The sequence below is a fragment of the Hippocampus guttulatus genome, chromosome 5, assembly GCF_054856545.1.
Source record: "Hippocampus guttulatus isolate MCC_2025c chromosome 5, RoL_Hgut_1.0, whole genome shotgun sequence".
In the NCBI taxonomy this organism is placed as follows: domain Eukaryota; kingdom Metazoa; phylum Chordata; class Actinopteri; order Syngnathiformes; family Syngnathidae; genus Hippocampus; species Hippocampus guttulatus.
In genome coordinates, this window is record NC_141265.1 from 9,084,182 (window position 1) to 9,098,936 (window position 14,755).

Below are 14,755 nucleotides of genomic sequence, written 5' to 3' on the forward strand. Positions count from 1 at the left end.
AGGTTGAGTCACCCAGTTCTTGATTAACAACTGGCCAGGCTACTGTGTCATGAATGATCACCTAAATGATCAATTGTCTTAATTAACCGCCACTTGACTTGATATCTGCAAGTTGTTCACTTGAAACAAACAAGGCCGTCTCCCCACATCAAGAACTCGGTCAGTCGATGCTATTGTTCACAACAGACCTGTCCCTATGTCCAGCCATAAGGGGGGCCTTGCCCACCCATCAACATGCTTGTGTCCCCTCACTTGGTAAAAAGAAACCAGTTTTTTTTTAAATGTAATTTGTATTTTATTTCATCACAATTAGCTATTCTTGTGCTGTAAAATATTAACATTGAGTTGTTTATCACGATGACATAAAAAATATGAAGAAATAATGGTGTGAATTTGTTTGATTAACAGCCAGTCTTGGAGACAACAGCAGACCACAACCTGACTGAAAATAGTATTACTATTGCACAGGCCTATAAGCGACAAATAACGTCAATGTTGGAGTGCAAGAGTTTTGGACGTTTTATCAAGTGAGTTGCAAGTTTTTTTGTGGTAGTGTAGGGTATTAATAATATTCCCCACACCCCAATTCATTTTATATGCCCCTCCTTACGTTTTAGGTCTGGGGATGGGTCGGGTTCACACACAAACATACTAGGGTATAACTGCTGAGCTCAGCAGAACGTGGTGCAAACCAGAATCAAATCATTAACATTTGGAGTCTTACAGGATGCAATTCAAATGTTTCCTTGAGTTTACTGCACAGTAACAAACATTTTGTCGCAACTGCAATTTCCAGTGATTTGCAATGCAGTGTCCTTGCTCCACAGCCTTGCGTGCATTCATTTTATTTTCCTTGGAGCTACCCACTTTCAGCTACCTTCTGAGCTCATGGGTGCGCTAGAGTCTATCCCAGTTGACTTTGGGTGAGAAACCGGGCACACATGGACAAAGAACCAATTTGCAATATGAGATCAACCACAGTAAAATGAAAACATTTTTTTTCTGTCTATTCTTGCATCAATAATCAAAGCAGAAGAAATTGTGAAAAACATGTCAGCTGACATGCCCATTACACTTCAGGTGTTGAGCTTCCTGCTTATATAGCTCCAAATCAGGTGAGGACTACACAAATACAGTATGTACTGTCCCTTTAACCCATCCCCCAAGACGAGTGTGAATTTGAGTTTCTGCCATTCCAATTCACAAAGACCCGTAAATGTCCGGGAGGATCCACTGGCACATTAATCAGACACATTAGGCAGCTAACGGGCGAATACTTACAGTGCACATTAGGGCTGTCTCTGGACCCAGCCCAGGAAATTAACAACTCACCAGACAGAGACAATCCATGGCAGATATGAAACAACGGGACCAGACAGCATGAAGGTGGGCTAAGGCTGTCTTTGCCCTGACAGAAGAAATTAACCACTCAGACTCGTCTACACTGACAACACTGCTCTCTTCAATGCATTAGGTGTATTGCATGTTCAGTCCAGAGATTTGATGGCTATTGGAGCCTCTTCATACAGTATTATGGCAAATTGCAGAGTCCTTACACACCTAATAATAGACCCAGTAAGAGTACAAAACTGAACTGGGAACACTCAATTGTAAATAGCATGAGTAAGACGTAAAAGAGGCAGAGTTAAGATAAGATAAGATAAGATATCCTTTATTAGTCCCACACTGGGGAAATTTACAAGTTAATGAATAGGATTAATCCAACGGGGGCCTGTTGGGAAAATAATGTCTGCTAACGAAACTCTTCAAACGTTCCTCCTGTGGATTGTCTTATGGTCGTGAACGGGTGGATGGATAGATGATGGATACTTATAAATAAGCAAATAACATGTGATTTTCCTGTACAAAAGAGATCACTAAATTGGGTCAAGTATAAGAACTTACACATACGCATTTTTTTAAGTAAAAAAGGCTTTTTGATGATTTATAGATTGTGGAAATCAGCTATTATTTGGTGAAGAAATGCCAGGAATTAAGTAGCCGAAGAAAGAAGAAAATCACAATCAACTGCAGTGAAATGTATTCCTTAGCAATACTTGCATTTATCAGTGATAATTAAAATTAACATCACATAGTGACTGCAATATAACCTTTAATATACCCATTTTTCCTACAGATGTCCCATAAGGAACTTGTATTGAAATCATATTTTTATTTCAATTTATTTTCACATTTTCAAGTATTTTGAGAATATACATACAAAGTGTATGAGTGTATACAGTATATGTATACTGTATATATATATATATATACAGCTATATATATTTAAAAAAAGAATCCTCGTCTCACCCCTCGGATGGTGTTCCGTCCCTCATTCAGCTCGGGTCCTCTACCAGAGGCCAGGAAGCTTGAGGGTTCTGCGCAGTATCCTTGCCTTTCCCAGCACTGCACATTTCTGGACTGAGATGTTCGATGTTATTCCCGGGATCTGTTGCAACCACTCATCTAGTTTGGGGGTCACTGCCCCGAGTGCTCCGACCACCACAGGCACGACTGTCACCTTTACCTTCCAGGCTCTCTCCAGCTCCTCTCTGAGCCCTTGGTATTTCTCGAGTTTCTCGTGTTCCTTCTTTCTGAAGTTTCCATCACTTGGGACTGCTACATCCACTACAACAGCTTTCCTCTGCCCTTTATCTATGATCACGATATCTGGTTGGTTCGCCATTGCCATCTTGTTAGTCTGGATCTGGAAGTCCCACAGGATCTTCGCTCTGTCATTCTCCACCACCTTCGGAGGTGTTTCCCATTTTGACCTTGGGGTTTCCAGTCCATACTCCGCACAGATGTTTCGGTAGACTATGCCAGCCACCTGGTTATGGCGTTCCATGTAGGCTTTCCCTGCCAGCATCTTACACCCTGCAGTTATGTGTTGGATCGTCTCAGATGTCTTTTTGCACAACCTACACTCTGGGTCTTGTCTGGTGTGGTATATCTGGGCCTCAATGGCTCTGGTGTTCAGGGCCTGCTCCTGAGCAGCCAGGATGAGTGCCTCTGTGCTGTCCTTCAGGCCAGCCCTCTCTAGCCACTGATAGGACTTCTTGAGATCAGCCACTTCAGTTATGGTCCGGTGGTACATCCCGTGTAGGGGCTTGTCCTCCCATGATGGTCCCTCTTCCAGCGCCTCATCCTCTGTTCCCCATTGACTGAGACATTCTCTGAGTACGTCATCCATTGGAGCCTTCTCCTTGATATATTCATGGAGCTTGGATGTTTCATCCTGGACAGTGGTTCTCACACTCACTAGTCCCCGGCCTCCTTCCTTTCGGCTTGCGTACAGTCTCAGGGTGCTGGATTTGGGATGGAGCTTTCGGGTCTTAACGTCCGTGGTCTGAATCTCTTCCTTTGGCCACCTTATTATTCCTGCGGGGTATCTAATCACTGACAGGGCATAGCTGTTTATTGCCCGGGTCTTATTCTTGCCATTGGCTTCTTAGGACTTGCCTCACTCGCTGGAGGTATTTGGGCGTAGCCGCTTTCCTTGTTGCCAGTTCGAGGTTGCCATTGGCTTGTGGTATACCGAGGTACTTGTAGCTGTCCTCAATGTCTGCTATTGTTCCTTCAGGGAGTGAGACCCCTTCAGTGCGGACTACCTTTCCTCTCTTAGTCACCATCCGACTACATTTCTCAAGCGTTTGAAGCAAGGATACTGCGCAGAACCCTGGCCTCTGGTAGAGGACCCGAGCTGAATGAGGGACGGACACCACCCGAGGGGTGAGACGAGGATTTTTTTTTTTTTTTATAGATAGATAGATAGATAGATAGATAGATATTTCATCTAAGTCACAGCAATTGACTAACACAAACAGCTTAAACTAACACACAATTAGAATTTGTTTTTTGCTGTACACCCCATGAAACATTCACAGTGCAGACTCGGAGCACAAATCAGTCACTTAGTTGTCAGCTAGAGTTCAATCAATGTAATGAGATAGGAGATGTAGGTTAAAGCTGCCCTGCTTCATAAAATAAAAAATAAAGAAACATGCATATTCACCAATTTTCAAGATGCATTGCAGGATGTGAACCATACGTCACTCAAAAGAGCGCTCATAATATCTTACAATAACGATCAATTTGCATGAAGCTGGAAAGGGTCACAAAGGTATCTCTAAAAGCCTTAATGTTCATCATTCCATGGTGAGACAGTCTATAAATGGAGAAAGTTCAGTTCTGTTGCTACTCCCCCATCCTGTCATGATAAGTGCAAGAGCACAGTGCAGAATACTCAATGAGGAGAATAAATTGTTGGCTAAGGACTCTCTGCCACATGCTAAGATCTCTGTTGGCAAAACTATGAGAGGTAAAACATCAAACACGGTTTGATGTCCTTGGAGGACACCATGGAGGAAGCCAGTGCTGTCCCAAAAACACATTGCTTCAGGTTTGGGGTACGTGTTCTCGACAGCATTTTCAATATTAGGTATGAATTTGCTTGAAAGTAAAGATTTGGACCCTATCGCCCGCTCACGTTAGTGCATGCTGATTTAGGGTGACCAGATTTTCAAAATTATAAACCATGAATACAATTTTTGCTGAAAATCAAGTATGGCAGAAATGACTCAATTGTACGGTGGCGTCGACCTTACTGCGTTCCGCTGTTGAATTTCTTGTTGCACACTATTTTGAGAAGCCTCTGCAACTTACGAAATGCCTGCTGAACATACGCTCACTTTGCGTACGCTCACTTTGCATCCAGTTAAGGCTGTCACCTGTCCCGTAAAATACAGAATCGGCCATTCATTGGGAATTAAATGTTGCGTCGGTACGGGACGAGGTTTGTTCCATATTTTCCAAATTGTCCCGTGTGTCTGTCACACACAAACGTGAACACTGAATTTAACAATAATGAACAAATTAAAAGAGCAATGTTCTATATGCAGGATGTACCTTGGACCCGCAAGAATAGCCTGCATCTGGTGTGTTCTCCTCCGCTCTGTGCCAAATCCTCTGTACCACACACGAAACACCAAGCTGCGGCACGGGTTTGAAAAGTGTTGACTACAGCAGATACTCCTGAGAGTCCACCACGTCCTCAATCGAGGAAACGGGAACAAAAATATTGACAAGAAATGGGCTCCTGATCACTCTCAACTTTGAGCTGTCCCGTTCAGTTTCACGGAACTGCTTTGAAAGGCAAAAAGCTACTCAGTGCTGCAAGGAGTAACAAGAAGTGCTCTTGTAAGTAGTGCAGTGAGGAAGAGAGGGAAAGCTGTTGACGGGTTAGCCCTGATTTAGCACCAATGAGCACACGATAAGGAAGAGGATTGTCTTGCACTTTTTCCCATTTTTTTTCATCTATTCATTTGGGTTCACACATGTGTTTCTTTTTATTATAGTTATCTATTAAAGTAAAAGTGTTGCCAGGCAGGCTTTGCTACATCTGTTACAGCATTCTACAGCATGTGTGTGTAATACCTACCGTATGCTCAAGTGCACCCTAGTTCAGCCTATTCAGCCTTGAACATGTATACATACAAGTTTACAAGTGCTTCTTTTTTTTTCTTCCTCTTAAAGTAAAGGTGTCCTCAGTTGTTGCAGTGGCAGCACTTAGAGGCTATTTAATTTGTGTCTTTTCCTCTTACAGTAAAAGTGTCCCTGTTAAATGTTTGTTTAGATTACATTTGGTTTTGTTCCCTCATGTGTCCTTTTTGTCTCCACTTGTTCTTGTCGTCAGCCGTCCCTTGTGTTTAACCAATCAGCTCCCTCAACCCTTAGTGTCTTGTCCAGGTATTTCTCATTGTCTCGTCACTTTGCTTGTATTTAGTTCCCTGGTTTCAGTCAGTCTTTAGTGGATCATTAGGTGTGTCTGGGAGCTCCTGTCATGTTTTTGTTTGTGGCATAGTTTTTTTGTTACTTTGGTTTCCTGTGGTTTTTCAGGACTTTGTTTCAGTTAGTATTTTCCATTGTACTCCTGTTTGAATTTTTGTGAAATACATTTTTCTCAGCCGACCCTACTCCTGCACCCACCACTTTGCAAAACATGAAAGTCCCCATACAGGCTTGGTTTAATTTACAGTGCTTTATATGTATGCAATACAGTAAGCCAGTTCTGTATGCTCAAGTTAAGGCTATTAAGTATTTCATAATTGCTAAAAATGTTAAAGTATAAATCTTTGTTTAATTTACAGTACTTTTTAATAGCCTTTAGCACAGGTGTCAAACTCAGGTCCTGGAGGGCCGCTGTCCTGCATGTTTTCCAAGTCTCCAAGTTGCAACACACCTGATTCAAATGATCAGATCATCAGCAAGCTCTGCAGAAGCCTGACATTGAACCTGTTCATTTGAATCAGGTGTGTTGCAACAGGGAGACTTGGAAAACATGCAGGGCAGCGGCCCTCCAGGACCTGAGTTTGACACCCCTGGCCTATAGGCTAAGCTCAGGTTCAAGCTATTTCAATCCATGAAAAAAAAATAATGTTCAATGCTAATGCAGCACTTTCAATTGTAGTGTAGTATGTGTAAATGTTTTTTTGACTTTTCCTTCCCTATTGACCACCAAGTGTCCCCAGAGGCTAATTTGACATGTTAAATAACGTCAATTAAATCAAATAAGGCTATTTTTTTTTCTTGGTGTGATTCTATGCATTTCAGGATTTTGGGGAGACAAACCCTCAAATTTCTTTCACCCGCGTGGTTTTGCCGCGACACCGTGAGGAGTGTCCCTTAATTTCCAGATCTGAAAGGTGGCAACCCGACATCCAGTGTCTACATAGTATACGTCATTAAGCATCGACTCCATGGCGGCAAAAAAGCAACGCTTCTGTTAAGTCGCATTATGACAAAGACGAAGGGAAGACAAGGAGAAATCTGAAGAATTTTTGCATTGCAGCAATAGTGATCACAGCAAATAGAAAAAATAGCATGACAGAGAAGACATTTGTAAAGGAAGTACGCTGCACAAAATAGAATAATAATAAATATTGTCGATGAAAAGTATTGCTCCTCTCAAACACAAGTGTGTCTGTTTCAACACAAGTGTGTCTGTTTCAACAAAAGTGAGTCTTCTTCAACAAGTGGCAAATGGAGTGGTAGGAAAGTGGAAACAGTGAACTCAAAATTCTGATCACTCAGGTGAAAGGTTCTTCCTTTGAGCTGCGGGGATCACTTGAGAGTTCATTTTTAGACGATATAAGCGCTAAAAACTTACATTACATGACAAACTGACACTGTATGCTGACCTGTGCAGCTCAATCCGCAGATTACTGATTTTTTTTTGCTTGCACCACACGAATGACAACAAACAATGAAAAGGTATGAGGAAAAACATGAGAGTTTTGAGCCACTCGACAGAGTATCATCACACTTGTCCTTTAGATCTAAGGCTGCTTATGCGAGCGACAGGCCGGATGCAGCAGTTTATACAGTCGGTCCTTGAGCTGCCAAAACTATAAATTTGTTTTTGGAGTGTTCGTGCTAAATAATGAGGCTGGAGCATTATTATAGTCTTCACGTCAGACAAGATTTAAGGGAAAGCAAGACAAAATTCTACAGAGGTTAAAAGGAAAGAAAATGTGACCCCGGGTGACCTTTCCTTTTTCAAATTCACTATAATCATAAGGCCACAAGTGAGCGCATCATTTTATGTGCACAGTGATTCATTATTCAGGTTTAATGTCACTGTGTGTTTCCATTCACTGAGAGCAATGAGCGTGCAGGCTGAATGCTCTGACCCAAGATCCCACAGGGGGAGCTGCAACTTTTTCCTTTTCAACAACTTTGCCGACAATTTAATTTCCCGGCGGAACTCCCCTTCACAATCCAAATTCACATATCGCATGATGAAGTGCATCCAAGTGACAAAATATCCTTCTTTTTGACTTTGTGCAATCATAGCTTTTTAAAGAGCATTACTTGAACCTGATCTGCCTCATCAGGCCGTGCATTCTAAGACCGACAGTTGCAAACACGACAACTAAAGTGGAAGAAGCTTTTTGCACAGCAGGGTGGCACATCAAGATGCTACTGTGCAACCTCTTAACCACTTCTCTCACCGGAAACACAGACCCGGCACTGTTTCGCATAGATTATTCAAGAGTTTGTGGGAATCTACGGAAACAAAGTTGCTGATTGGAGGCTCAACTTTCCTCAGTTATAAGGGATGCGTTGTGTTGTCGAAATCTTGTGACCCAGGTTTGAGAGGCCCTCTAAAAATATGAGACAACTGGAACAAGCTGTCAGCTGTGAATATCAAACACTCTTTCATGTAGTTTCCAGGTGTTTGTTTAGACTTTCAGAAGAATTTATACAGCCTCGCTAAACATAGAAATCAATGCATCTGCGACATATTTATTGATGTCAAATCATGTTTATTTCTCTGCTTTAAGGCATCATCATTGGTAATTGTCAGAGAATGAACACATTTGTTTTTGACGCTTTCTGAGCTGAATTTGACAGTGACAAGTTAGTGAACATAAGTTGTGTTAGACTCCAGTGTGCTTTTGTTTACTTTCACTTGTTCATATAAAATGTATTTAGTTCTAGAAACATTGGAGCGGGGTCTTCAGAGGTATCACAACAGTGCTCGGGAAGCAGGCTAGTATCTAGAAGACCTTGCATTGTTCCGGCCGATGCACGCCGTGTGGGTTTGTGTGGGTCATCAACGATATGGGTAAGTGAGCATATTTTTGAACTGTATATTTCGTAAGAGAGGTGGCCTTACGTTTCCACTTACCAAAATTTCAAAACGTCTATACATTCACTTACAGAGGTCAAACGGATATCACAGGGCAGGATGTAGTTTCTCTAATAATAACACCTTATAGACTACATCATTTATCAATGCCGTTGCTACTCACAAAGTATTGTTTGACATTGGAGATTCCACTATATGTTTTGCAGCAATATTTGAACCTCTGACTCCAAGTCAAGTCCTTATAAATACAGTCATTGGCAACTCTGTCTGGTTACTTGTATTTGATTGGAGGAAATAAAAAAAACAACGTAAGTCTTTTTGTATAATTGGCATTTGATGGAAGAAAAAAAACATCAAACATATAGGACAGAATAAGTATAAACTCAAACGACAAAATAGCTCGAGTAAAGGAGGATCGCCATTGTGCTCCATACGACAACAATCTTCCAAACAAAATAGACATATCAGCACTAAGGTGTTGTAAGTCTCATGAGTCTTTGATTCAGGGAGAAAACTAATATTTTATTTTGAAAGTAATGAGTACAATACCACTAACCTTGACCACGTCTTCATCTGTGGTGCGACACTCCACTGCTTCAGAGACATCAGTAACGGAAGCGTCTATTCCGATGGTTACCACCTTCACAGGAACAGCAACAGTCTTTCCGGTCAGGACTGCTGTGTTTAAAATCTCAGTATTCTATAGAAGGAAACCAAATCATAATCAGCACAGTAAGAGGAACACATTTGTCGAATCTGGAATCGAACAGTATCAGGAAGTGAGAATCATTAAGAACAGGCTGAATGCTGTTGCTTGTTAATTAACCAACAACTAATGGTAAATGGGCTTTCCACTGTTACTTCATTGACCTACTGATGACCCAGCATCAGGAGCAACTTGGTGCAGGTTCAGTATCTTGCTCAAGGACAATTCGACATGGTCCATGGCCAGGGATCGACCACTCTACCGCTGAGCCATGCCACCCTCCAATCAATCTTCTGGTGATGTTTGGGGTTACAACTGGATTGTTTTGATCCGAGACGTTATGCTAAGGCACATGAGTAGTTTATGCATACCATGGTCATCATTTAAGACAGGGGTGTCAAAAGTCGGTCCTCAAGGGCTGCTGTCCTGCCTGTTTTCCAGCCCTCCCAGGAGCAACACACCTGATTCAAATCATCAGGATCGTTCTAATGCTGCTTCAGAGCTGGCTGATGAGCTGATCATCTGAATCAGGTGTGTTGCAGGCGGGAGAGCTGGAAAACAGGCAGGACAGTGGCCCTCCAGGCCTGGAGCTGGACATGTCTGATTTAAGACAATAGTTATTAATGATACTAAGACAGGTTGATGGTTGAAAGTAATATACCAAAGAGGAACATGGTAACAAAGAAAAAAAGTGGGAAATGTAACACAAATTTGACTACAGTTCATTGTATAATTTATTTTTACACTTAAATGATGATTGTGATAATGTGCTATTTGACTTTAAAACCAGAACAAATTAAAGCTCAAACAGCTTTCTTGAACAATGGTTGAATTGTGAGACGTCACAGACCCTCGAATACCGTACCACTTTGAAATGTATTCGTGTTTACCTTGAGAAAAATAATGTATCAAGAGAGCAGTATTTTTCCAGATCATCAAGAAGGACTTATTTTTAGTTGATTGTGGAAAAAGTATATATTTTTCCCCCCTTCAAGGGGTTTGGGGAAAGAAATAAAATGCAGTAAACAGCAATACTCATTTTGCAATAAAATGGGATTCCAGCATTTATATACTAACTTGCAGTAGTGCCTATGGTATTCTTCGAGAGTACATCGGCATGGTTATACATAATTGCCTGGTAAAGAACTTCAAGCAGGCATCTGTGCCAGTTTGAGAATTCAAAGTGCGTGCCACTTCTGCCACGTACTGTAGCCTCTTTTCTCCCAGGCTTTCTGAGTAATCATTCTGCTTCCAGGCAGACTAATACCCTGAAGCATCCATCTTCTATAAGACCCAGGGGCGTCACAGTGTCTTTGTCTTGTCCCTGCGGCTATCTTGCTGTCACAAAGCTGGACTTGTTGTTAAGTGCTGCAAATCTCAAAATCACAACTGGCAACACAGAGAAATTTGAATTTGACAAACAAATACTCCAAAGCAGATCACGCAAATAAGGAGAGAATGTTGAGCCTATCAGTTTTAATTGGGGGTTCTTTAGTGCACAAATGACAGCTTAAGTTTTGTCAACACCATCTGTACGGCGTCATCTCTCTGAACACAAGTCTTAACCTTTAATCACACATGCCCATATTCACACACTGGGGTTGCCACAGAAGATAATAAGTGCCCATTAAGATACAGTATGTTTGTGGTAACATTTGCTCCCTGCAGTCACCCACTGAACACCTATTCAGTCTCTGAGAAATTACTCTTCAATTAGGTGGCATGCTGTATCATTCTCAGAAGCACAGTAATGTCTGACATTGAAGAATGCTGCCAAAAGACAACGAGGAAAAAGTCTCTTATGGAGTAATGTTTTCAGGATGCTCTTAAATTCACACAGTACCGACCACGAACCAGCCTCTCAGAGCCAGAGATTATCATTAACTGAGGCAACAGATACAACAGCCAACACGCAGAGATTGTCATTACACAAAAACTGCATGAGAGTCTGAATAGGACATGGAAGGAGGTACTGTATACCATTCCTTCCACGCTCCCGAGGGTCAATTTTCCTTTAAACGCAGGGTTTGTCTAAATTAATTCTGTCTGCAAGGATTTCCAGAGGCTAGTTTAATGTAAATGATTCGGTAAATGGCTGAGAAGTAGTGAAAGCCGAGGCTAATGCTAGATTACTGACTCTGAAGATGACCCAGCAGACTGAGAGCAAGCTGAGAGAAGGGCACTTAATAAGCCTCAGTGGGATCTCACAGTGATGCATCAATGGGCCACACGCTAAGACATGGGCAGCACAATTAACTGCAAAAATGGGGACTAATGACGCGATTGGCGGGGTTTCTCAGTCAGTGATTTCTGACTGAATATGCAATAACACTGACGCCTGTGAAGGTAGACACACCATAATGACCATTTTACTGCGAGACTATAGTTCACAGTTGCACAGTTAAGGTATGTTTCACAATAATAGATTATGGTCTACATTTCTATTGCGTCGCAAAACACATCACTGTCCTAATCACTGTCCGTTCTTCTACATTGAGTTTTGTGTGAGCCAATCTCAGTCCCCTTATTGCATGGAGATTATGATTCTCTGTGTGTCAAACTTCACCACTGGACGCTGCTCTACGACTAGATGTAGTGAAAATACTTTTCACGTAGCTTCCTTGTTTGTGCTGCTCTTCCTGGCAAATTCACCTCACAGTATTGGAGAGATGTCTTTGTGTGAAGTGCCTGTCTGCTTCATCAAGGATCTCTTTTTTAGCATTCAGCACAATGCGGTTACTGGTAATGTGTTCTGGGCCGTAATTTCTGCCGTGTCTCGGCTGGATCTGAAAATAAGTGAGATTTATGGTGTCAGTCTGAGTGACATGGGCAGCATGAGAAATAGCAACATCGCCCATTCTGGTGTTGTGATTAGCTTCTCCTCCTTGTCCGTAGTAATGCAGTGGCACTCTGACCGGGCCATCCTGGTTGCATCTGCTATAAATGAGCAAACACAGTGGAGCCAGAACTTAGTTGAGAGTTTGTGCTAGACCTATGACATCACAGACAGGCATGCTGAATTCTATCACAGATTCGAAGAGCTGCAGGTTAGCAGGCGACATATTTCATACAATTCACTTCCGCTCATTTTGTTTACAGTTCACGTGTGTGAATTATATTGTGATAAGCTATCTTGTTCCTGACTCGTTGTATCGAAAAGTCATACAGCCCCCCAGTGATGCAGGTGTCTTTTGTCAATAGTTTTTGCATGATAACATTTGCTTGAAAGTCAATGTATTGCTTCTAATAGAAGAAATCAAAAATAAGAAAATGTCATTGTACCTTTTTATATGTATTGTATACACACACACATACACACACACACACACACACACACGTGTGTGTGTATATATATATATATATATACATATATTCATAGCTACTGTCTAAATATAGGCAATCACTCAATGTGTTTTTGTAATCACTGTTAGCAATGGGAATATCAATTTCATGATTCGCTTTATTTATATTCTTATGAGTATCAATTTGGTATCCACTATGCGCAAAAAGTATCAATATTAAGGGTTTGTTCAGAAATGCGGTCAAAGCATGGTCTGCTCCACTCCGACCATTAGGAAAACATAGAGCCTTGTTAAAATGCGCAATTGGGTTCTTCAAAATGCCCCACTCTGGGAGTGCCCGGTTTTCTAGCTGCTTTGACTGGGGACATGGAGCGTCAGACTGTCGGGCAGGAAAAGATAGAAGCTATAAAAGCAAAATGTGAGGGTTGTGAGCTGACTAAATAATGGGATAATATACATCTGTGAGCAAGGGGGTCACAGCTGTACCATAAATCGTTATCCATACTTCACAACCCTTGATGACATTTTAGCATTTTTCAAGTCTTTCAAGAACAAAGGCAATAAAATAGGATATGATGGACGACAAACATGAAATGAATGAAATATTCTCAATTCTGATCAACAGTTCCATCCCTTGATGATGAATTATAAAAGACGGGAGCAAAAGGACAGTGAAATGGGAATAGAGGAGAGCTGCTTATGAGCTTTAGACATTAAACACAAATCGGACAATGTCCCAAAGCTACCAAGATGACCTTTCATCAGCGTTTCTCTTCATGCACAATGCCAAATCTCTACTTCCTTATTGCACGGGGTTCTTAATTGGTCAGAAATAAGACACATGGAAGAGAGTGGGAATAAAGAACGCTGAAGCCCCTTGCAGAGTGATACATCACTGCATGACAGCACAAGGATGATATGGATGGTTGAGAATAAGTCAACACGTCACTTTTTAATGATTCTCCCTCTTTGTTCGACAGTATTCTCAGTTCTTCCAATCGGCGCTCCTCCAAGGCGAAACAGTTTTCAGCTCTTCCTCTCTTGCTATCCCTTTTTCTGTCCAGCTCAAAGGATCTATGTAAGTGGCTGCAGTCAGTGCATGGCACATAAAGAGACCAGGCGGCCTCATATATATCGAAAAAAAATGCTTAACCTGCTATTGATTAGCACACAGTGCCCTGTCTCATTAATGCTGGCCAAGGTAAAGAGAAGATTACCTTAGCACTTGCCCAGATAGTGGACTGTTGCAGAAGGTGCCACTGAAAGAGAGCTAATGAGGGATCAAGATGATCATCACATGAACAGGAAAAACTGGCAGCTCTAAATTAGCAGGTGTGTCAAGTTCCAGTATGGTGAATGTCTCAAGCAATAAAGAGACATCGTGGAAAGGGTCGTTTAATTTTCTGTCAAAGTTCACAGTAAAGGTGAACCACATTATTTTGGAAAGAGGAGTGGGATGGTGTGGAAAGCATGTAAGTTCAATCATGGAAAGGTTTTGCATTCAACTGTTCAAATTAGTTTTGCTTTCATTTTATTATCATTGTGGGTTCCACCATCCATTCATCCATTTTCAACACCAACTATCATGGACAGGGTCACGGGGAGTTGCTGGAGCCTATCCCAGCTGACTTCGAGAAGTAGTCAAACTAGAACCTGAACTGGTCGCCAGTCAGACACAGGTTACATATAGAGACAAACAAACATTGACACCCACATTCACACTGTCACTGAGTAGGAACCGATCCCACGCTGCCCGCTCACAAGTCAGGCAAGTGTACCACTGTACCATCAGCGATGGGTTCTACCTTGATATTAAACAATTCCTCTTATTTTTCTAGTTTTTTCTTCTTTCTACCCCCCAATTTTGCTGCTGTAGACTGTAAATTTCCCCAGTGTGGGACAAATAAAGGATATCTTATCTTAAAATATTGAACTGCAAATAAACCGGTGTTGCGCCTGGTCACTGGGTAGTGCAGGGGGAGGGAACTCCGGTTCCTCGAGAGCCATATCCTGCATGTTTTAGATCCCTCTCTACTTACACACACCTGATTCAAATGATCGGCTCATCAACAAGCTCTGAAGCGATCCTGAACG

The 14,755-nt window shown here is 41.8% G+C and overlaps 1 protein-coding gene across 1 annotated transcript in view; it reads right to left on the reverse strand.

Annotated features, from left to right (window-relative positions):
- Positions 1-14,755, reverse strand: part of LOC147204949 (transmembrane protein 132C) — a 115,607-nt gene that overhangs the window by 16,505 nt on the left and 84,347 nt on the right. The window contains exon 5 of the mRNA XM_086112314.1: positions 9,210-9,353. Within this exon, the coding sequence (XP_085968440.1) occupies positions 9,210-9,353 (144 nt within the window). The remainder of the gene's footprint in view (positions 1-9,209; positions 9,354-14,755) is intronic.